Source organism: Gymnoscopelus braueri, assembly GCF_963280865.1.
Source record: "Gymnoscopelus braueri genome assembly, chromosome: 9".
Taxonomy (NCBI): Eukaryota; Metazoa; Chordata; class Actinopteri; order Myctophiformes; family Myctophidae; genus Gymnoscopelus; species Gymnoscopelus braueri.
Window position 1 is genome coordinate 39,864,261 of NC_137610.1, and position 26,251 is coordinate 39,890,511.

The following is a 26,251-nucleotide window of genomic DNA, read 5'->3' on the forward strand; positions in this document are numbered from 1 at the left end:
TGAATAAGTAATCAACATGTCTAAATGTCGATTGGCTGTCTCTGTCATCCGGCTCCGAGTTTACACTCCACAGGCTGACAGACGGCTCAAAGCTTCATCATCTTAACAACAAACCCTCCTTCCTATCCCGCCTATATAAGTACAGTACTACAGACAGTTGTTTCTCTCTCTTTAGTTTAAGGCTCTTTTTTTCTCTCCCCTCTGTTTCCTGCAATCAGTGCGTATAAGTGGGTGTGTCGATGTAGGCCAGTGGAGCCGAGTCGGTGCTTGTGCGCACTCTGAAAAAGAGGAAAAAGTTCATGATGAGTTTAGTGTGAAACCAGCCCGCCTCGGAGCAGGCTACCCGACCCGTCCACGATGGCTGTTTGGACGAGAGCAGACAAGAACGGCCAACTGGACCTTCTGCTCCGGGACCGCTGGATCCGAGTGGCCGCCGAACTAACTCGAGAAACACTGACTTTAACAGCCGAAGCGACCGAGGCAACCGGACATGGGGCCAATAATAACATGGATTACATCAACTCTTCGGCGGGCCTACGAAACGGAGTGTCTAACGGAAACGACCCTGGCCTGGCAGCGGCGGCTTCGGGGAATCCGACCCGCGGTCCGACCCAGAGTCAAGACCAGCATCCCAGCCAGAACCACGGCGGGCGAGGGGGGCGCAGCGGCAGCCCGCCGCCGGGGCGCGGGGGGGGGATCAACAGGGGCCAGCAGCACGACGGCAACTACGGTGTAAACAGCCCCGGCAAGTATCCCAATAACGGCACGAACTCCGATTTTGGGAGCCCGGGGTCCAGTTACGGCAGTCCCGGGTCAAGTTTTAGCTCCAGGCAGGGCGAAACTCCCATCAGTTTGGACGGGTCGTCGGAAGCAGTGCGTAAAGTTCGAGTTGTCAAGCAGGAGTCCGGCGGGCTAGGGATCAGCATCAAGGGCGGTCGGGAGAACAGAATGCCCATCCTCATTTCCAAGATCTTTCCCGGGCTGGCGGCCGACCAGAGTCGGGCTCTCCGGGTGGGAGACGCGATCCTCTCGGTGAACGGGAATGACCTCCGAGAGGCGACGCACGACCTGGCGGTGCAGGCGCTCAAAAAGGCAGGGAAAGAGGTGACGCTCGAGGGTAAGTTTGTCCAACGCAAGAGCGGGGATTTATTGAGGCCGAGATTATGCTCACTCTTCAACTCACTTGTCTGCTTCTAGATAGATGAATGACAACAAGACGATATATTAATCATAGTGCGTTAGTGTCCATCAATATAGTGGTTCTCAACCTGTGGGTCGGGACCCCCATGGGGGTCCCCACATGATGTTTGGGGGGTCCCCAGATGACAGTGAAGTGACAATTTAAGGACTTTTAAGACATGTTTAATGCATAAGAAATAAAAGAAAAAAATACCATTACTGCATCAAAGGTAATAAAAAACTATGCTATAAAAACTGGTCAAACAATGGCCAAATTGTCAAATAGTATAAGAAATATGCTAAACGTTTGAAAATATCCGATCTACAAGCTCATAACGCCTCGCAATGCGAGGTGTTGTGAGCTTATGTAGATCTGCTATTTTCACAATATTTATCTGTGGAACCGAGTCAAACAAGTGAGGGGGTCCCCAGTTCAAATATGATTATTATTTTGGGGGGTCGCGGCCTGAAAAGTTGAGAACCACTGTTCTAGACGTCCTGTGTGCCCCAGAATACTATTTCACTTATTATGAATTTTACTGCCTAAGTTTATTGATAACCGTTATAGTCATTCATATACGGTGTAATTTCACTGACACGAGTGCAATTCCCGTGACACATAAACTGTAGGCTGACCACACACTAGTCAAATCCACATAAACAAACTGCAGCCTACAACTGTGTTGTTTCTGTCTGAAGGGGGCGGGGCCATGCTCATGGGCTGTATCAACAGAAGATGGCCTTTGATTAGTGTAAACAGGAAAGTAACCACAATTGTGGTCACAGTCAAAGTTAGTTACACCGCATATGAATGATTGTGTTTTTTTTTTAGATAAGAGGTCATTGTATGACATGAGTAAATCAAATGTCTTTCTCTGACTCCACACTGATGTTGTCAGAGAGAGAATGAAGGGGGAGGGAGAGAGAAAAGGAGAGAGACCACATAGCCCTTGGGGTTTGGAAACTTCAACTCCAGGAATGGCTTAAATGCAGTGCCTAATGGTTTGGAATGAACACTGGATGAATACTGAGCAGCTAGTTTTAGGAACTAATCAATGTGTAGCACATTTCCGCTCGTTTCAACCAGCCAAATAAGGCCTCTGTTTTGCTTGTTTAATCCCTTTGGAAATCTTCAAAGGAGAAGCGGGTCTGTCAAGCTGTCAAGTCGGCCACACACTCTGTTGATAGTTTTGATAATCAAATCGATTTTTAAAGCATTAAATATGATTGAAAAATACCTAATGTTTGATTCTTGGGATCTTTCGTGCTGCTTGTGCTACTAGTGTTTTTAAAGAAAGAAAGTGGTAGTGTGCAAAAGTCGCATTGACAATATTTTCCATTGCCATGTTTTCAGACATGGACAAAGGTCCTCCAAAAGTACAATTTTATTTTAACAATGTCCAGGCGGTAAATGGGAAACATTACATGAGATCCATGTTTCCTGTTCTACAAAGTCCAATCATGGGTCTCTTGTATGAAGGAATGTGTCAGCTGCCTGTCATTGTTTGCCAGTTTGACAGATGCATAGTTGTGTTGTTTGTGAATTGACTTTGCCTCTCTCACTCTCCACAGTCCCTCTCTGAATGTCCATCAGGCTCCCAGGCCTGAGGATGTTTGGAATGGGGTTTGAGTTTCTAGACTGCGGTGCCATGTACACAATACATAAACCCCCAGATATTTTGACAATTAGCTGAGGCACCCCACATTCCTGACCTCTGGTTGTATCCAGACTTATAGGCAAAGGTCAACACTGATGGTTACAACCTGGATTTTACTATTATGTTTGTAACACACGTTCAAATTCAGATCATTGTTCCACAACCCGACCCGTTGGCTTGACTGATTGGCAGAGCTTCAATATGGGTGACAGCAAATGTAATGGAACAGAAAGATGGAAAAGGCCATAATATGGAAGAATGTGATTGAAAGATGGCAGTGATGGAGGGAGAGAAGAAAGGCATTGTTATCCCAAAGGCGAATCTGTAGGCCGGGTAGTCTCAGACCTAGTATCAAGACAAGGAAATATGGCCTCTGCCCCAATAACTGTTCCTCTGCCACTTGGCTATACTGTTACCACCTGTGATTAGGGGAGAGATAGAGAGATATGTGAAACTTCTACTGTGATGTCATCAGGTAGAAAGGAAGTGAATGTGAGAACAGCTAGGTTAATGTCAAAAACCAAGCAGGTTGCATTTCCTATTCTGATTATGAACTCATAGTGTCACATGATTCAAAATAATCCCCTTTGTGTATTACATTTTACTCATCCAAGAACAAGGCGGTCTTTTTTAATTTGATTTAATCCTCGGATTAATCGAATTATATTAATTCATAAACCGAAACATTTTATCGTCATGTTTGAAATGAGTACAAGGAAATAGCTTTGAGATATGTTATGTGACAATGCAACATTTACACTTAATCGATGCAAGCCTCTTTACAGAGAACATGAATGTACAGGGCTCTCATTACTTCAACAGGACGTTGTAGAAACATGCATAGACCTTTTTATGCAGCATGCTCACCACTGGATATTGAGGAAGTATTGTATGTATGACGTTGTTATTTGCAATGTGAGGCTGAGGTCATAATATTATCATGGGCAATCATATATTTTAAACAAGGTATGAAGGTAACAGTCACGGGTATACTGTATGTGCTAACAATGCTCCCGTAGTGCATGACATGATATTGCATTAAAGGAGTAGTTCACTCAAGGCGCATTCCTGAGCCAATACTTTGATGACCGGCGGAGTCTCCGGTAGGGTCTCCTACTGGACGCTCTGCGGGTCATCAAATTTGTATATTTTGCTGAAACTTTTTTTTGCATGTGACATGCATACAGTATTCTAGAACAGGACATGATGCTGCCAGCTTCCACCCTGTATGACCAGCTGACTGACAGACACAACACAGTCCCATATGGTTGTAACGATTGAAAAAGGCTGGTCGTTTCATACTGACATCTTATTAGGCCAGCCTGCTGGTCAGTGGCAGGAGACACAAGATGAGCCCATTGTGTGAGAAATTGGAGGAATAAAAACAGCACATGCAGACAAAGAAGCCATTGATGAAATGGGGACAGCCCTGATGAGGAACAGCTATTTTCTTTTGTTCAAAGGCCAAAACGAACCGACCACCCGTTAATTCAGTTGCTCTCCTCACTGGGTGATATGCCATGTTGTATGAGTTTGCAAACCCTGAAATAGGCCAGGCAAGATTTTCAGTGCGGTCTTGCAATTTTACGGCAAAGTGGGCCTTTGTTTAGTCCAAATGTCAATTATTGTCTCTGGATCCAAGTCGTAGCTTAGCACGGCCTGGAGATGGACATGAAACATGAGAGGGGAAAAAAAGTCTCAATTGCATGCTTGTATCACCACATCTCCAGAGTATTGCCATTTAATTTTTTGCTATTTTTACTTCATGCTGAGTCTGACTGTTTTTGAATCTTATTATTATATTTTAGAAGCTGTAAGCACAATAATTTCACTGAATCTCTAAGCACAAGAATTTCAATGCCTGAAATGTTGTCACAGCCACAATGTAAGCATGTGAAGAAAAAAAACTATAGTATAAAACCAAGTCTATGTTAACCACTTAAGCCCTATTTTGCAAAATGTCAAGATGTTCAATTTGCGACACGTTGTGAGCTTGTAGATCTGCTATTTTTGAGTGGTGCCAACCACTCCTACATTTGACCGTGTCTGTGTGTGTGTGTGTCTGTGTGTCCGTCTGTCCGTCCGTATGAGCCTCTCTGTATGTTTGAGCACAGCCTCAACAGCTGCGGCTGATTGCAACACAAAGATGCAACCATACAGGTACAGTACAGTACAGACCATACAGTACAGTACAGTACAGGACAGTACAGTACAGTACAGTACAGTACAGTACAGTACAGTACAATACGTACAGTACAGTACAGACCGTACAGTACAGTACAGTACAGACCGTACCAGTAAAGTACGTACAGTTCGGTACAGTACAGTACAGTACAGTACAGGTACAGGTAGAGGTACAGTACAGTACAGACCGTACAGTACAGTACAGTACAGTACAGTGCAGTACAGTACAGTACAGTACAGACCGTACAGTACAGTACAGTACAGTACAGACCGTACAGTACAGTACAGTACAGACCGTACAGTACAGGTACAGTACAGTACTGTACTGTACGTACAGCACGTACAGTACAGTACAGTACAGTACGTACAGTACAGGTACAGGTAAAGGTACAGGTACAGTACGTACAGTACAGTACAGTACAGTACATACAGTACAGTACAGACCGTACAGTACAGTACAGACCGTACAGTACAGTACAGACCGTACAGTACAGTACAGTACGTACAGTACAGGTACAGTACAGTACAGACCGTACAGTACAGTACAGTACGTACAGTACAGGTACAGGTAGAGGGGAGGTACAGTACAGTACAGTACAGGTACAGTACAGTACAGTACGTACAGTACAGTACAGTACAGTACAGTACACACACACACACACACACTTTTGAGTAAAAATACTTAAAATGAGTAAAAATACTTACAATGAGTAAAAATACTTACAATGAGTAAAAATACTTAAATATTAGTAAAGATACTTTAAAGTTCCTAAACTGAGTAAAAATACTTTAAATGAGTAAAAATACTTAAAATGCGTAAAAATACTTAAAAGATGTTACAAAGAGTAAAAACACATACAAATCTGTACAAACATTTTAAAGTACTTAAAATGAGTAAAAATACATTGAAGTCATCAAAGTCTGTAAAAAGTAACTAATGACATGAACTCATGAAAGGCACCACTCTCTTCACACTGGGTGTGATTTTTTAAAAACAATGTACTGATGGCAAAACGGGGTTTCATGTGCCAACACACGTGTGTGTGTGTGTGTGTGTGTGTGTGTGTGGTTTGACTGTGTAATCAATCATGTGTTTATCTGCAGTTTATCCAGTCTTGTGTATGACATTGTAGGTTTGTGAGAAGGTGCATAATATATTTTCATCATGCAGCTGTGTATGTATGCATGTGCGCACATGTGTGCATTTCAAGGAAAGCCCCTCGAGAGCGACGTAGAGCAAAGTACTCCTGCAAACCTCCACTTCCCTCCCATATAGTATACATAATACACACACACACACACACACACACACACACACACACACACACACACACACACACACACACACACACACACACACACACACACACACACTCCATTGGAGCATTCTCACACATTGTTCTCATTAGGGGTCTGGCAGAAACAGACTGGGGGAGGGGGAAAAAAAAGGGAGATGGGAAATGGGTGACAGAAGAGGGAGACTTTTTTTTTGTGGGGGGGGGGGGGGGTTAAAAGGGGGATAGACAATTGGGGCGAAAAAGTAAAGGGAAGAGTGGAACATAAGACGTATTTGATGGGGAAATGGATGAATAGATGGAGAAAGAGGGGATAGAGTGGGATTGGCCTGGCTGCATGGGGATTTTTTTGGTCAGTTGAAAAAAATTATGAGGATAGGGTCTGACTCACTGACTTACTGCTTTGTAAGCTATTATTCAAAGCCATACCATGATTTGTGTGTGTGTGTGTGTGTGTGTGTGTGTGTGTGTGTGTGTGTGTGTGTGTGTGTGTGTGTGTGTGTGTGTGTGTGTGTGTGTGTGTGTGTGTGTGTGTGTGTGTGTGTGTGTGTGTGTGTGTGTGTGTGTGTGTGTGTGTGTGTGTGTGTGTGTTAGCTGGGGGATGGACATAATGGCACAGACTGAACATAGGCTCACACACCACAGCTAATGCACAGCCAAATATGTGTCGAGTCAGATTGTTCTGCTTTTTGCATTCCTCCTCTCTTCTCTTCTCCTCTCTCATTCTCTGGCTGTGGGCAGTGAGGTATGAAGGGAGAGACAGACGAGTTGGCCATGTGGGACGTTGTTGGATGGCTTTTCTGAGTGTCTCTCTCTAACTCTCTTGCTTACTGTGCCTGGTGCTTCAAACACATGCATCATTGTGAACCATAAAGTTGATGGACATGCAGAAAAAGGTGTGCATTAATTAATGGCCGGTCACTCCTTCACTTGAAGCACACACACACACACACACACACACACACACACACACACACACACACACACACACACACACACACACACACAGCTGATGGTCCTCTGTGTGCCGGCCTAATTAGAAGCAGAAGGGGAGCTGAGTGACAGCCCTGATAGATGTAATGAGTTCTTTAAACAGCACTGGTGCACTGACAGAGGCAGAGAGCCAAGCTTGCAGGTAGAGAGAGAAGCAGGCATGCGGTTACATGCAACTGGGCTGACAGTAACTGTGTCTCAAAGGCTATGTGGACAGTTCAGAAACCTGCCTACAATGACATCATCAGTGGGCTTATAGAAACTAACTTTCTTTTCCTGGAAAGTTGGCATGCTGAAATAAAAGCCAATACAAAAATAAATAAAATGAAGTTTGAAATCTAGCTTGAAATTACCAAACCTGCCTACCTATGATTTAAGGCCTCCCTAGTTTTTTCATCAAATAACTGCATTGCATTGGCCTATAAGCTGGTTTTCAGAAATAAACAAAGACCGTAAGCATGTGCATCTTTTACATTATTGTAACTAAAAACCATTAAAGACGTGGTGAAATGAAAAATATGTTTTTCACATATACTTTTTGAAATTTATTTTTGTGTATTTCTAAAATTAGATTTTTAAATGCTTCCTGTAAACGCAAAATGGAGAATAAATAAATAAATATTACACTCATACCCATACTAAAATGTAGTTACTATGGGTAGGGTTTGGATGACAATATAGCCTTTGCAACAGAAATTGTTTTATGATTTAAAAAAATAATAATAATACAAAAACAAAGTAGGACATATTGGTAGCCTTACTATAGGAGTAATGTGTTCAGCTTTTCTTCCCAGTGAACACTCTGGCTGCATCAGTTGCAATGATCTGAAGGAGCCTATCATCAGTCATTTTGGAAGTCCAGCGGAGTGGGCATTACAGTAATCTAATCTGTCGGAGATTAATGCATGGACAAGTTTTCAAGAGTCAGACTAGAAGCTTCTACGTTTTTTATGATGACACACTGCGCTGGTAATATTAGCAAAGAGACTCATGAAAGGCAACTCACAGACAGGAATAATGATTCATACAGTGAAACATTCACATGTATAGACATAAACCTGCTGTATTTTACCTTTAGTACAAACTAGAACTGTTACTTCTAATGCCTGCTTAATCTTCCCCAGCCTGTCTGTGACTAAAGTGTAAGATACAGTAGATCACTGACTGAGTTGAACGCCACAGACAGATTCAGGTGATATTGTATATGGTAGTTACAGTACATAGTCAAATCCTGAGTCCTTAATTTCACTCTGAAAGTGTTCTCAAACATTTTCATGCCAGTCGATTATGCATTTAGCCATTGTCCCCCATTTTAAAATTGTGCCAGGGACCCCATAAGATTTGTGTCGTCATATATTTTAAAGATTATTCCAAAATCTTCTTTCAAATGTTTCAGAAAATAGCAGATATTGGTTATTTGAATAGCTGAAGAATAAAATGGTGTTAAAGTGTTTAAACAAATTTTGATGGTATATTATTAACTCATCTTACTGGGGACCCCCTGGAACACCCCCAAGGACCCCATTTTGAGAACCACTGTAATAATGGACCGTTTAGTGTAGTGTAGGGATGTCAGCCCAACATAAACTTCAAAGGACAACAAAGCATGCTAGTCTGAAAAGATTCTGACACATGGGATATACGATTAGGCTTTCAGTTTGTAATCTTTGTACTTTACAGTTGATAATATAGCATGTTATTTACCACAGCCAACTTCAAAATGAAGACTCAGTCTGGGTAAGTTCTTACTATTTAAGACTTATTATTTAGCTACTTATTTCATTTTGCTCCCATTTATGTCAACAGCAGTCAAGAAAGGCCGGGGGGTTTGTGTTTCAGTGCTCATCCAAATTCAGTTCTGGCTGTGTATTGTACTGGATCTTTTCTTGTTTTACTGCCCGTTTGTAACTTATTTTTTCTATTCTTATTATTAATACTTTATTGTCTCCGTCAGGCCGAAGGTGTGGCCGAGACTATGTTTTGTTGCCCCCTGTACCCTGTGTATGTGTATCCGTCCGTCCGTCCATCCATCCGTCCGTCTGTGTACAGCTAATCTATGGCACCGTTGGACTGATCGGTGTGGAACTGTGCACACACACTCCCTGGAGGCCAGAGCAGAACATGTTTCACATTGGCCTGTTATAGCGCCACCAGGAGGCAGAGTTTTGCTAAACTATTTTTTTAATATTACTCCTTCAGATCGGTACATATTATCTCTATAGTCATGTCATCAAGACGGACCTGTCCGATTTCATATTTCATCCTGATTGGCTACGATTGGTTGGGGATGTAAACAATGGCAACCTGTGTGTGTGTGTGTGTGTGTGTGTGTGTGTGTGTGTATATATAGCAGAGATAGACATACCGTAATGGCCGTTACTTGTACCAGCACAGCTAGAGCACTGGAGACTGTGGCTGGAAAATATCTTCGCCTAACATCTTCACTGCAAATGTGATTATTAGTCTGAAACCACGGCTGGCTTCCTTCTTTCTTGTCTTACAGATGGGCACACACCCCCACCCCTCGTCTAACTCTCTTGCTCTCTCTACTAGAACTAGGCACATAACATTTTCAGATGGGGGGTCTGCAGCCAGATACATATCATTTTGGCGGGTCCTTGGCATGAAAAACTTTGAAAAACACTGATTTAGAAGGCATTTGTAGAATCGGCCTCATGTCTTAATGGGTTTATCAAATCTGTGTTTTTGTATTGAAAATGTTGCACTTATTGGCAAAATATCGGTAAAAACATCGGTAATCTGTGGTGTAGGATCGGCATCGGACCCAAAAACCTGGCATCGGTCGGACTCTTCTGTACTGTAAACATGAACCATAAACACAGCACAGGCACTCTGTAAAGTGAGTGTGGGCAGTGTCATTCACTTACTCCAAAGCACTTACGTATGCAGAAATATGTCTCCCAAACATTTGAATGGGTCATGTGGTTATGAGGGTGAGTAAATGAGGTTCTGTTACTGTACCAACATTACTTCTATGAGTTCTGAGTCATACATGACTTACAGTAAACGGTATTGTGCACACACATTTTCTGACTTTTTGTCTCTGGTTCTCTCATTTTGCTCTTTAACACACACACACACACACACACACACACACACACACAGACACAGACACAGACACAGACAGACACACACACACAGACCTGCGTAGTAATCTACAGACCAGTTATGCTTTCAAACCTAATATCCCAGACATTCAAGAATGACCTCACCTCTTTGGAGCCTCCTCTCAGGTTTCAGACAGAGTAGAACTGCACGCACGCACGCACGCACGCACGCACGCACGCGCACGCGCACGCGCACGCGCACGCACACACACACACAGAATGAGTAAAGTTGAAAGTGGAAGAGAAACGATTGATAGGGGAAGAGAAAGAGAGATTGAAAGGAAGGCTATAAGAGTTGAAGAGCGTGAGCAAGTGATGGTGGTTTGTTGGGAGCAGGAGGTGGATTGGGTCATGGGACCAAATTTGGAAACCAAATCCATTATATTGGTCTTGGAGCCGGAGCCCCTCTTCTACAAACAACAGACCTGCCAAGCTCACAGCTGTACCGCCAAGTTAACTCAGTTTTTCAAACCTAATTCCCCTCTGAAGTGCAATACATACTTATTAGTCATTGAAGTAGATAGCAGGAACTGTTTATTTAAAAAATACCTATCCAAAATATGATTAATATCCTTCTTTTCATTTGGACAAAATACAAAAATTACATTTGGATGAACACCAAATGTGTTCATAGTTAATTTTCCAGCTGTCCCAGCTTCATAGCATACTGTAAACACTGATCTTGATAAGCTAAACGGGTAAATAGATCACACTGAAATCATCAGTGTTTTGATTTGATTCTCGTTAATGGAGATAAATTAACACCCAATATTTTGTAGGAAAATGTAATCCACTGAGCATACAGTATGATGTACAACTGTAGTTGTGTGTTAAAGCATCTATTTATTACTGTGATTAGTGTGTACGTGAGCATGCTGTTTCTTTCTATGTGTTGAGACCAAAGACACATTTCCAACCTGAGTTGGACAAGAAAGTTTTATCTCATCTTATAATGGGATTCCAGATCGTCCAAAAGCATTTTATTTTACAGTCCACTTATGGCTACGTTTATGGTTGGCCACACCATACCTTATATCTTAAATGACTGATGAATGTCGTTGCTGTCGGGTGGAAACCTCATATGTCCAAAACTGTTACTTTTCAGGAGTTGAATTCAAAAATAGATCTGCAAGCCCAAAACGCGTCATGATGTGACACGTTTTGAACTTGTAGATTTGCTATTTTTGATACCTTTGTGTGACACTGTAATATGATCAAGTTGGGTATTAATTTACAAAAAAATAAGAAATATGGAAATAAGTGGTTTCTGCCAAAATTGTTTTTTTTTTTTTGTTGAAAAGACGGAGATCTCCGTCTATAGACCATATTCACACGGCGGCCATGTTTCTATGAAGTCAATGAAAGTAGCCACCCCGGGTGGCGGCACTTTCAATGTTAAATTCCAATATGGCCGCCGTGTGAATATGGTCTATGGCGGTGAACGATTGGATTTGAAATGACGGATATCTCCGTCCATGGCAGGGAATGTGTTAATTGTTCACTATACATTTGGCTCTTTGGAGCATATTTATTTTCTTTCAGCCATTTTTCAGCCGGCTCAGTAGCAAACCACACTGGAAGGGAACGCCGTTAGCGAGAGTTAGCCAAAATGGCTAATAGTAATTAAACATTTGCCACTTACTATGTCTTTGCAGTCACTCGCGGTAATGACTGTATTCCATATACTTAGCCACCATGTTAATATTTCCGTAATGTTCGTGTGTACATCCCAAAGAAAAAATTATTAACCATATTAACCACGTTATCGTCTTTATAAACAACAGTTCCGCTTGACAGGGTTTACAGGGTTGCCAGGTTTCGCTCGCAAGAGAAACGAGGAACCAGGTCTATGAAAACAAGCCCAAAAGATATTTAGCCACCCCAGTCACGTTAATATTTCCGTAATTTTCGTGTCATGTACATCTCAAAGAAAACATTATTAACCACGTTATCATCTTTATAAACAACAGTTCAGCGTGACCAAAAGAAAACAGCCAAGTTTCTTTTTTTAACAGGATTGCCAGGTTTCGCTCGCGAGAGAAACAAGCAACTAGGTCTATAAAAACAAGCCCAAAAGATACTTAGCCACCCCAGTCACGTTAATATTTCCGTAATTTTCATGTCATGTATATCCGAAAGAAAACATTATGAACCACGTTATCGTCTTTATAACAGTTCCGTATGACCAAAAGAAAACAGCCATGACATTTTTTTTACAGGGTTGGCAGGTTTCGTGAGAATATATATACAGTATATATCCTAAAACCCAACATGAAAAATAAATTGTGGATCGTGATTTTGACAAAAAAAAGATTGGTGATATTTTTGCCATATTGCCCTCCCCTATGAATAGTTATATCAGCATGCCCATATATGGGCAATTGGGCATATACTCATATACTGACAAATACAGAGACCATATATGGCCATAAAAGGGACAAGGACTGACATACACACAGATCTCCATATATGGGCATATCAGTCACATCGGCAGTGGCACGTAGGTGCCGAACTCTAGACGTTCGGGCTGCCGAACTTCTAGGTGTGTAAAAATCTCACTCATGGTCCAACTATCAACACAATATCTGTTGCAAGTCTCTTGCTTTTAACTGTCACGCAACTAAAGATAAGGCAGGGTTGGAGTCGGGATAGTTTCTGCTTTACTTAAACAAACTACAGCAGTCTCATGTTTATTAGTACATGGGGGGAAAAGGTGTATCCAAGGTCACTGAAACATTATTCAAAAGTCCCTTTAATTGGCTCGGCTCATCGCTTTGACAACTTAAAAGCAGCATGTTTATACTGTAGGTATTTAACTGAAAGTATTCTGTCCCTCCATCTCACCCTGCATTGCGGGGGTTGAAATTGGCAAACAGAATATTGTGTAACAGTTTTTTGATAATATTATGACATTTTGCTTCATTGGGATACTTAACAGAACGCTGGACCATTAACCTTTTTATGTTTTATTAAGTCTTCTTGGAGATATGCAGATAAATTATTTGTAATGCTCTTCAACCCATTCTTCATCCCTCTGTGTTTCCTCTGCAGTGAAGTACATCCGTGAGGTGTCTCCACTCTTTAAGAAGCCATCTCTGGTAGCGGACCTGCCGTGGGATGGCATGCGTCCCCAGTCCCCAAGCTACAGTGGCAGTGAGGACTCCGGCTCCCCCAAACACACCAGCTCCTCTGCCTCTAAGGACAGAAAGGTCATCAGTCTGAAGATGTGCTTCATCAGCAGAAACCTAACCATGCCGGACCTGGAGAACAGGTCTAAGATGTTTATATGGCACTTCTGTTTTTATGTGTGTGCGACTGTGCGTGCATGTGTGTGCGTGCTTGTGTGTGTTTATTTCTGTGTGAGTGACCGAAATACCTGATTATGTGGGAGTTTAGGTGTGGTTGGATATGTGTTTTGCAAGTGGGTGTGGGAGTGTTGTTTTTTTTTCCTACAGAACTTACATTCATTCGTTTGGAATGCTAGGCATGTGAGAGAGAATTAATAAATAAATAAATAAATAAATAAATAAATACAGTAGGTGGTTCACCTGGGGTAAGAGTGCATACTACATAAATAGACCTCCTCGTCTGGAATCCTGGCCTGTGTTTCAATCCCATCTGAGGCTCTTTGATGCATGTCATCCCCCCTCCCACCTTTGCTGACTCTCCGTTCACAGTGTATAAAAAAAAAAGCAGAGATGCCAAAAAATTCTTTTTAAGTAATCGTCTGTGTTCATGATGCATTTGTAGAGGTATCTGGCTATGTTGTCAGTTAGTATCATCCAGTGGACATGTCCTGTTAGGTCAATGGTACGTCCAGAAAGCATATCAATCACAAACCCAGCCTTTGTTTGAACTGGGTGAGAGGTAAAGGGTGAGCTGATTAGTCGGCTGTCGTATCAGTTTGCAAAAGCCATATTAGCCTCAGAGCATGGCCGCATGATCATATACACTTTGTGTGTGTGTGTGTGTGTGTGTGTGTGTGTGTGTGTGTGTGTGTGTGTGTGTGTGTGTGTGTGTGTGTGTGTGTGTGTGTGTGTGTGTGTGTGTGTGTGTGTGTGTGTGTGTGTGTGTGTGTGTGTCCTTCCCTTCCCACTTTCTCTGATTTCCTTGCCTGACAAGTGTAGATATGTAAAGATAGCTCATCATAACAATCTCTTCCCATCTAGGTTGCTGGAGCTCCATTCCCCTGACGGACAGCACACAGTGGTGCTGCGCTGCAAAGATGGCCCCTCTGCCAGCTCCTGGTTCACTGCCATCCACACCAACATCGCTGCCCTGCTGCCACAGACCTTGGCTCACATCAACACTTATTTGGGTGCCCCGACCAACACCTCCTCACACCCCCACCTCAAACACATTGGCTGGATGGCTGAACAGGTATTTTATTTTGGTGTTGTGAGCCCATAGACAGCCGTGTTTTCAACGGAAATGTGTTATTCACAAGAAAACACTTTCACATGGAGCACGGGCCACTGCAGACAAACATGACACATGCACACAGATTATGGGCTGGGATATATTCAAAGTTGCAGTTCACACATCCCAACTTGGTCAGAAATATAAATGTTTGATCAATTATGCCCCTGTCAAGTATTCTTCTCACCCAAAAAAACATCTATAATGGTGTTTTATAGCACCTTAAACTTGGCTCTTTCTGTGCCCTCATTAACAATTCCTATCTATTAATTATGGCAGGCTTGCTGGAACAACGCCTCATGAATATGCTAATATGCCACGTCCCTGGAATCAACATGCAGAACCCCCCCCCCCCCCCCCAAAAAAGAAATAATAATAATAATAATGATGATAAATAAACATCTCGGTCACCCATGTAGGCTGTCACTATGGCAAAATGCAATATTAGACCTTATCAGGGCTCAACATTTTGAATATACTTTTTAATGTATGTTTATTCATTTTAATGTATGTTTATTAATGAGAATACCTAAGTCATGAATGCATTGCAATGTAAATATAGTAACCTAGTTGTGTCATAATGTTACAATGTAGGCAGTGGTAGAATAAAGGTTGTTTCATTGAGCCGATCTACAAGCTCACAACACGTCGTGGATGCGACGCGTTGTGAGCTTGTAGATCGCCGGTATTTGCTCGGGAGTCAGGACACCGTTCAAGAGAGCATACATCTGGACAGGCAGGCCTTTTAAAGGAATGAATCTCGTTTCCAGAGGGAAGCAAGTGCGTCAGGCTCGCGCACACACGCCGCGCGGGAACGGCTGAATAGAGCCGCGATTCTTTCACGTGCTTCTCTATTTACTTCCTAGTTCCAACTTCACTTCCTACTTGTTGCTGTCATGCTGGCATGTGGGCCTCTGTTGTCCAATCAGAGGCTGAGTACAAAAATGTATTTTAAGCAGGGAATTACAGACACGCTATGTTTATTCAAGCCTTTGAAGAGGACGTGATTGGCGTGTCCTTGATGATGCGAATGTACCTGAGTCACGCGTCACCCCCCACACCTGCTTTCACAGAGAGGGCTGTTTTAAGGCCAGTTTTGGAGCTAAAAATCCATATTAAGGCTTTAGAAAAAAGCAGAGTGCCAAAAACCACCAGGATTTTCATAGATAAGCTTCAAAAACATATTACAAACTCAAAAAACATGATTTTGTGTGGAGTGCGTCTTTTAGTAAAGGTTATACTTCAGGTCTAGGTACATTTGTGAATGATTTGTGAATGGTATACATATTTGTAGTATTGCCATTTGACTCATGTATGCTATGATTAAACTTGCTGTTAGTGATATTTTTTGTTTTTTGTTAAAAAGTTAAAGCTCTATATTCAGTAATCATTGCTATAGAGTAGAGATGGTCTTTTTTCATCACCCAAATCCGTGTGTACACGTTCATTATCCATCAGCCATCCAACCGCATTGATATATCATCCTATTTATAGATCCGAATCCGCACCATTAACCACACAGGATTCTATATGGATACGTAGTTGTACAAACAATGTCACTCACCACTGTCGAGATCACCAATGTAATGACTGTATACATCCATATCCATGGTAACAACAAGCCCTCCGTCTTCCATCACTTTCTCACATCGCTTTTCATAAGATATATCCAGTCGTCGGCGGGGTTAAGAACTTCACTAAATCACTCCCACGACAAACTTTTATTCCTCCCTTCTTTTTTTAAATGTTGTTTTAAATCCTCCATTAAGTTTCTCTCTCACTATAGCATTAGCTGCCTTTGCCGGCAAGGGGTCTTCCTCCTTCCGCTTCCAATGAACAACAACACAGTGCACGCAAAGCACGTGTAGTAGGCGGTTAATTTGTGCCTGATGGAAAATTACGTAATATTAAAATACTACAAACGCACACACAGCGAGATTTTGTTCTTTTTAAAAGCTATAATATGTTTTTTTTCAGTGACAGGGGTTTCCCGTCTGTCCAGCTCTTTAATAACAGATATACGGTACATTTTCACGTGGGTCACTAATTTCATCCAATCAGGAGACGGAACCCATTTATCAGCTTCAGTTTTATAGTGTTCTAGTTCCAAATTTGTTTGCTTATTTATTTGTTTATCACTTCAAGATTCACTTGGATTATGGATTTCTCTCCCCTGAATGGATGAAATTATTATCCCACCCTGAAATTTTATTTTGTTTACAGAAGAGCTGGAGAGACGGCGGGACCCCTGTTACTGAACACACATTCTGTAGCAATGATTACTATCAGAATATAGAGCTATTTAACACTTATTTTAATAAAGAAAATGAGGGAATGACAGCAGACTGACAGCTGATTACAGCTGAGCGTATGCAACTTCCGTGCCCTGCTCTCTCATTATCAGTCAAAAACCATTGGAAATGGGGTTGATTCAAGAAATTATAATTGTTTATTCATTTATTTTATTTTGTTTTTGGTTATCACTAACTGGAGTTCATCATCCAAATGTTTAATTACTGCCACATCCATTGTGCACAGCCTCACCTCAGATACATTAGCTGACACTGGCTAAACCAGCCCTTACACATTTTGTCCCCATAGACCTTATATTATGCCAATACATGATTATTATGTGAAGGAAAATAAATTGCCCAGCATGTTAAAAGGAAGCATGAAAGTGAGATGTGACTGACATGTAATACAATAACTGCTACATAAACAGGAAAGGCATGTTTTCCTGGAACAATTAATCTTGAACTTTAAAAAAAAAAAGAAGAAAAAAAAGGTAACCACATGAACCCAGCGTTACTATTCTGGGGCGAACATTCAGTGAACAAGCTCACAATGCATTGCATGGCAACACGTGAGCTTGTAGGTCGGCTGTTTTTGGCAAAGATATTTGGTGTAGAGCGAAGACAGGAGGGGGCCTAATATAGAGCCCTGAGGGACTCCGGTCAACTAAGGGTTTAAGTGGTTAAGGGCCTAGCCATGCTGGAGTTTTCATTCAAGGCCTTGTTGAATCAATGTATGTGTGTGTGATTTGTTTTTTCTTGGAGACATAGCCTGGGTTGACGGGAAATACTCACAAAGTCAATAACCGTTTCCACCACATTAGCCACTTCCTGGGGCCCTACGTACTGAAATCACTCACTAACAGACTGTCACTAATTAATGTCACTAAGTTACCAAACGATCAAAAATCTATTCAGTCAGGCATGACACACATTCTGGCATGGCAGGCATAAACACGCACGCACGCAAACGCACGCACGCACATATACACACACACACACACACACACACACACACACACACACACACACACACACACACACACACACACACACACACACACACACACACACACACACACACACACGTTGGCTTTGCACACATTTGGGGACATTGACTTACATTCATTCCATATAGCATATTACCATATACCCTGACCTCATTAAACTTAAAAAAAAAACGTAAAATCGAATTTTGACCCCAATTTGACATGCTGATCCCAATCAACTGGTTTCATTTCCAGCATCTGACCCCAAACTATGACACACACACACACACACACACACACACACACACACACACACACACACACACACACACACACACACACACACACACACACACACACACACACACACACACACACACACACACACACACACCCCAGGCACACACACACACACACACACACACACCCCAGGCATATGTTTATAAAAGCTAAAAATAGATGCATCAGTGTTCATGTGTCTAACCCTGTCTTCTATAGGTCCAGCTGGATGGAGGACGGCACCAGTTCAGGCCCATTGTCATGGCGCTGACAGAAAAAGACATCTTGCTCTTTGAATCTGTGCCCTGGAGCAAAGAGGCGTGGTCCATGCCTCTGCTCACTCATCCATTACTAGCCACAAGGTGAATTTATGCTTCATACTATTATGCAGTGGTAGAAATAATTAGGCTGTCACGATCATGAAATCTTACTTGTCGATTAGTTGTCACACAAATAACTGCGATTAATTACATTTCTGTTTGGCTTTTAGGCTTTGTAAACAAAAGTTGCATAGGGCAGACATGACAAATAACTTAAATATACAAAAAAATCGAATAACTGAAGCACAAAGAGTTGCATCACAAAACATTGTGAGCTTGTAGATCTGATATTTCCGCAATTCTTTTTAACATGTTTGAAGATTTGATTTTTCAACATGGAAACAATTATGAAGATTATGCAAAAATAATTGCGATCAGGCGATGATGTAATAATTGTGACAGGCCTAGAAATAATACTTATATTGTTGTACCACTGGCAATGCACAAATTCTACCATATTTTAGAGTAGGCAGTCTTTTCCATGGTTCTTACAAATAATTTGATGGGCAAAGAAATTTTTTGTATGGTAAAATCCTGTAAGATACTGTTTTGTTATGACCATGCCATATTATTTCAGTCACTACCCCTATGTAAAAAAAAAAGTCATACGTTTTTATCGTAGAGGCAAAAGTTTGAAATAATCATGATATTGTTTTGAAGTCATATCACCCAGGTCTACTAAGTAGAACAAAGTATAAATCACGGTTCTCGCTGTCTTCAGGCTGGTCCATTCTGGCAGTGCCAGGAGTTCCCCAGCCCAGGGTGCAGACCTGGTGTTTGCCACGCGGACAGGCACAGGACGGGGCATTGAGTCGCATGTATTCCGGGTAGAGACCCACTGGGATCTGTCTTCATGGACGCGGGCTCTGGTACAGGGGGGACATGCTGCTGCCGAGCTCATCAAAGAAGTCTCCATCGGTGAGATGATTGGGTGCATATTATGTTTTGTGTGTCTACATGTGTGTGAGCCCATTTAGTCCACACAGTTCAATGCATAGTTCATTATGTGTTTGTAGAAGTGTTTACAGTGGGGTTATATTACTGTATTTACACACCTGCATCGTCAGATGTCTACTGTTAGCCAAGCTTTGTCACAGTCATCAGCACAACTCAGTTTATCTATCTGTATCTACAGTATCTATCTGTCTGTCTGTCTTAAAGGACATCGAGAGTGAGTTTGTGTCACATGGCATGCGAGAATGTACTGTTTTTAAGTAGCCCCCCCCCCCCTTAAAGTTGTTCTACCAATACTTTCCATGTCCTATATAGATCATTCATTGCGAATGTACTGATGTAATGCATTGTTTGTTGGTTTGGTAATGTCACAGAAACGTATTCTGATGTGAATAACTGTGCTTACAGTAAGGTCTCTCTGCTGACAGAACACTGAGTAAGCTGGATGCCAGTATAACATGAACCCTGGGTCCATGAAATTATTTTTAAGAGTAGCCATAGGCCATACCCTTAATTGAACAGGGACACGGTCGAATCCTCTTAGTTGAACTCTAAGAGTGTACAAATTGAACCAAGTGGACCCTTTGGTTAAATTTGTACAATCTCAGAGTTACAAATGGATAAATGAACACTGGAGATTTGACTGTGTAAGGACTAAATGCTGCCTCCCCTCCCCACAATCTATTTAAGTAGCTAAGTCTTAAGGTGACTCTCCATCAAACAGACTACTTCAGACTACTTCAGACTACAACAGACTGGTAGTCGGTTGGCATTTAGTTCAGCACAAACTGTCAGCCGATGCGCACATTGTTGTGCTAATGCTTTAGAGCTGGCAGCGCTGATCTGCAAGATCCTGCCAGTATTGCCAGGTCTGCTTATTATAAGCGACTTTAAGCTTGTTTCCCTGTAAAGTCGCTTGCAAATAGCGTTTTTTTTCACTGACGTGCGGTGGTGGACATTTACTCAAGTACTGTACTTAAGTAAATGTTTTAGGTACTTTTACTTTACTGGAGTATTTCCAATTGTCTATACTTTTACTTCTACTCCACTACATCACAGAGGCAAATATTGTACTTTTACTCCACTACAATTATTTAAAACGACCTAAACGACTCAACGACGATATCCAACGATTTCCAACGCCGAGTCGGCTCAAAATCGGTGCGGTGGAAAGCTAGCTTTACATGTTCAACATCTCTCGCCGCTACCTGGCAGCTCTTCAGCAAAGAAACTCCCGCCACCTTGTCAGCATGTATTCATATGTATAGCATCATGTTCTTATTTTTGATTGATTGGTTGAATTATTTATTGACAGGCAATACATGTATAAATACGTGGTGAAAAGGATAGATACAAGAAAGCTTGAAAGCTTGTTTCAGTTGTTGAGCTCTTGTTTCCTTTCGATTAAATGGTTGGAGAAAATTAAAAAATTAGGAAATTAAGTTGCATACAGATATGCAAAACGCAACAACAAAAACAATAATATATATATCAAATTAGCATAAATGGATGTAAAAAAAAAAGCCTGGATGATGCTACAATTTGGGCATAGTTACAAGTGAAGGAGAGAGAGGATGGGAGTGATATTCCAACTGTGTCTTTAGGCTCTGCTTCAGGGGGTTTGTGATCTCAGTCTGTGTCATGCTTTCACATATTCTTATAAGCATCACGGGAGTAGAGCCACACCGCCGAAAACGATGCAGTGTCATTGCAATAAATGGTTTTCATCTCAACAAGAGCTCAACAACTGACTGAACTATGTTTTTGTACACAATGACCTGCCACTGACCCAGCAAAAGTAGTTTGTTTCCTATTTGGGACAAATAAATTGAACTTGGCAATGCTTTGGGTACAATAATAACCAGGATGTTGGCTGGAACACCTTTAAATGGGATTAGGTTTATTGCTCTTTGACAGTGCAATCAGCTGCCAATCAGCTACTAGCTATTGCAATCAGCCATACAATCATCTATGAGCATACATACTGTACTGTATGCAATTTATATGGAGTCTCCTGTCACAGGAAGTTTCTGACAACTTGTGACTCTGTGCGACATTTGCTCTCTGGTACATTACTACAGAGAGAAACACTGTGTAGGAAAAGCAGAAGTCTGTGCCAGTGGAGGGGAATGTTTCCACTCAGTTAAGAACAATAGTTGGCTGCAGTAACAGGCCTGGAAACCGTTTGTCTTTTTCCTTCCATGTCCCGCTGCTACATAAACACGGTGGTGGAGGAACATTAAAGACATTTCAAGTAACAGTAATACACATGGAAGTTCTACAGATCCTGGATTATTGAATCACCTCTTATATCCTATTGAGTTTGCCTACTTTCTGACTCAATCCTCTGTCACACACACATTCTTAAACACCACCATCCCCTATGTCACCAGGCTGCACGCTGAACAGGCAAGACGTTCGTCTGACACTGCACTATGAGAAGGGCTTCACTGTCACGCGAGAGCCAGCGGATCCAACAGGGGGCGCAGTGCTGTTCAGATACCCATTTGAGAAGCTTAAGATGTCCGCTGATGATGGAATCCGAAATCTTTACCTTGACTTTGGTGGTCCAGAGGGTGAAATGGTATGTTACTGGCATCTGAAGACATTCAGCATTTTTCTCTTGCAGTTCTTTAATTAATGTTTTTGGTTAATGTCGCACAGATTGTCCTGTGTATATTGTGAACAATATGCTTCATGCCTGGTTTGGTCAAATATAAATAAAATAAATATTTTAAGATGTCCATTATTTTCTAAAATGTGTGCATTTTCCTTTGCTCTCTCCCATCTCTTGCGTCCTTCTTACCCCACCCCTTCCTCCTTTCTTTTATCCAATCCTCTCTCTCTTCCTCCTTCCATCCTGCAGGTGTTTGACCTCCACTCAGGCCCAAAGCCTGTGGTGTTTGTTCTGCACTCCTTCCTGTCAGCAAAGCTGACCCGCATGGGCCTGCTGACGTGAATGAGCACGAGTTAACAACTGGCCTCCATGGGACCAGGCATAGGGTGGAGGGTGAAGTAGTCCCAAAATGCTGATCTGGGGCCTATTTAGCTATTTCCCCCATATGCCGTTTATGTTAGAAAAGGCTGTGGAGAAGCTGAACTCAAGTCAGTGCTTGCAGGGGCCCCAACCCCTAGAGTGGTTGTGTGATTGTCTCAAATATGTGCCTTCCTCTTCAAACTTCTCCTCGGCCTTCCTCATAGACTTTCCTCACATGGTCAAGGACAAGGGACACTTTACACAAAATGCTGCCGATGAGGTATTATAAGACATTCTAGACATATTAGAGACAGTCTGAGCTCATTATACATTTTAGAATGTGACATAGAAATGATATCTGGCTACAGTCATACTAGTCATAAAGAATCAAAGGATTGCAATTGTTTTGATCTTAAACAATATGTTACTTATTCAATGATAAGTTGTAGTAATTTCAGAATAATGCAAATATGCTATAAAGTCCTTGTGATGCCTCATAAGGAACATTGAGTAAAGTGCTCCCGCAAAGTATTAAGGAAAGGAAGGAATTCAAGCACAGCCAAGGACAGATGAATGAACGTTCCATCTTTTTACTCTGCTATGCCTATCATTCCATCACAGCCTTCCATTGTACCAAGGACTATTTTTATGTATTTGTTATACCTTGTGGTGGATGAGAAATAGGATGTGTATATGTGTTTTAGAGTTAGCATGCAATTTTCTTGGAGACTGTGTGCTGTGATTGGTGTGAATGGTGAAAGGACTACAGTATGTTGGTGTTTACCCTGGTTGGCATGAAAGAACTTATACTGTGTGTGTGTGTGTGTGCGTGTGTGTGTGTGTACGTGCGTGCGTGTGCGAATGTGTTTTAATACCACATGCTTCTGTTGGCTTGATAGTGTGCCTGTTGTCTGAAAGACTCAACTCTAAGCACATTATCTCAGATTACTTTATAATCAGGACTGCCAACTGTGCCTTTTTACATGTAGTCAATGATACTCCTCGTAATGTTTTTTTTTCTCCACACGATGAATCATTTTGAAACAATGTAAGTTTTCAACATGCACAGCAATAGTATTACTCTTATACTGTAAACGATGTTACTTCACGTTTGTTTTGTTTCATTTTTATAAGTGTGTGTCTTCGTTTAGCATGACTTACTGACATTGAACTTCAAATGAGCTGTGTATCATTTATGACATGGCAGTGTAATGTTCACAACACTGTTGTGAGCTTGTAGATCTGCTATTTTCGGTGCGCAACATTGCGCACAACCAAGTATAAGTCAGGCATTATTCGCCCAGTCATCCTTGCTATTATCTCAAAATTGCTTGCTTCTCCATTCCTTGTTGCCTGAAATTACTATTCTCCTTTTACCATTCAAGTCTAAATCCACAAGAGCAACATTTATTTTTTTGGCTTGAGGCCCAGATTTGGTTTCTGATCTGTTTCAAATAGGTCCTCAAATGACAGCAGTACTGGTATGTTTCATTTTACCAGAGACCAAACTTTCTAAGAACTGCTGTAGCGTAGCAGTAGTTGATGCCTATGGCCATTAGCTTATTATGGCATTTCCTTCCTTGTACTTTTTGGGGTATTAGCCTAAGAAGGTTTCATGTGTATAATAACCATTATGTGAAACTGAACATTATGGTCAACTGCCATCAAAATAAAACTACATTGACTCGCAAAATAATAAGCTAATCTCAATGCTTATATAGCTATATTGGTTCTCCATCATTATTCTGCAATAGACAGCATACCAGTGCACTAGCTAATCTAATTACAAGTGCTCCTTCAATTCTCAGTTGTAGTTTATCAATGTCTGTACTGAAATGAGTTATGATTAAGAGTATTAACTATATCATTAAGCTTAACAAATGTTCACAACCTTCAATTGGTCAGTGGTGTATAATCATATTTCTAAATGGATCCTTCTTCCCCAGTTGATCCACCATGTCCTTTTGGGCTTCAGTGTAACATTCTGTCCATTTTCTTATCTTGTGAAGCAGCACATCAGCACATGTTAGTAACCTCTGGCTGACGCGTATGCTTCATATTTGGACCTTGATATCTTAACAGTCATGTTTTGAATATTTTACCCTTTGTATGAAAATTGCTGCATGATTACACTTACACATTCTTTATTTTGTTCCTGTGAAGTCTCACACTGACATATCTTTCCTTCATGAAAGGCAATTATTGCAACTGGTACTTGTGTAGCATGGTAGTTGTGTATTCCTGAAAATCTGATTTGGACAACGGGACTTTCCCTTGGCTGACAGTAAATGTCTGTGAGAGATCAGTTATGGATACAAAAAGCGATGAGCATTATTGCCAACCATTGTGAATCCCAATTATTTCGTTTTACTTTCCCCCATGTACTACTTTGCTGTCTTGTTACTGAGGTATACAAATTATACATCCATTATACATCCATGCCTAGAGGCAATATTGGTAGTTTTCATTACCTTTTACATTTTCACATTTCTCTATAACCTGCTGAGCAGACTGTTAAAATATTCATGTGTCAGTGCAGAGATTGCCAGTACAGAGTGCCAGTACAGAGATTCAGTCTGAGGTGATTCCTGGTTTCGTTCAACTACAGTACGCATTTTCAGCTTGGTGTGTCACCCATCAAACTCCTTTAAAACTGAATGTATGTTTTTTTTCCTCAAATAATTCAATCTGACAAGAGTCAATCATTTGTAAGAAAAATTGCTTCTGTTGTCATTTTATTTCTTCTTCTTTTGCAACAGTGTCTATCCTGTCTATGCAAAGTAATGCTTAATTTCTTTCTTTTGTCTTTTTTTATTTTACAATTTTTTACCAAAGTTAATATCTGTGGCAGCTTGCGTCCAACACAATCATTTAGCAGATATAAAGTCATAAAGACATAAGTGCTATGAAAGAACCTGTGATGTTCAAAGTATTTTAGACTTTCTACCAAGCCTGCTTTCCACTAAATATTATGCAATGTATAATAGCAGTGTAATAATCTTAAATGTAAATATCTACTAATAAAGCTTTTAAAAGAGTGTTTGTGTGACTTCTCATGAAACATAGAAAATATAGCTAAGCTTAATACACACATTTTATAATTAATAGCTTAGACTTATTAAAACTGAGAAAGCATCTGTGTCATTTTATACTTTGGCTATCCAAAAATAGCAGATATACAAGCTCATTGCGTGGCTCTTTGTGCCGCACTATGAGCTTGTAGATCTGCTTTTTTTTTTGTAAAATCTTAAATTTGTGCAAATCTTGTGCAAAAAAAAAAAAAAAATAAATAATATATATATATATATATATATATATATATATATATATATATATATATATATATATATATATATATATATATATATATATATACATTATTTGAGATTTGGGGAAGACGTCCATGTGTCCGCTAGGGGGCGCCATGGACTCCCAATAAGCGCAAAGCAGAGATGTTGGTTGGCAAGACAGACGCAGTGTTGTTGTTGCTAGCAGCGTTGCCATGTCTGCTTGTTATAAGCAACTTTGGGCTAATTCTTCTGTAAAGTTGATTGTAAAATATTGCTGGTTGTGGCTTCTTTCTAA

At 41.1% G+C, this 26,251-nt stretch overlaps 1 protein-coding gene across 1 annotated transcript; it reads left to right on the forward strand.

Moving 5' to 3' along the window:
* The first annotated feature begins 108 nt into the window (after window positions 1-108).
* Window positions 109-25,702, forward strand: sntb2 (syntrophin, beta 2). Its single transcript, XM_080437718.1, has 7 exons — window positions 109-1,117; window positions 13,489-13,708; window positions 14,607-14,817; window positions 18,635-18,777; window positions 19,457-19,653; window positions 22,083-22,273; window positions 22,556-25,702. Exons 1-7 carry the CDS (start codon window positions 358-360, stop codon window positions 22,646-22,648), a joined length of 1,815 nt encoding a protein of 604 aa, XP_080293844.1. The 5' UTR covers window positions 109-357; the 3' UTR covers window positions 22,649-25,702.
* The last annotated feature ends 549 nt before the right edge of the window (window positions 25,703-26,251 follow it).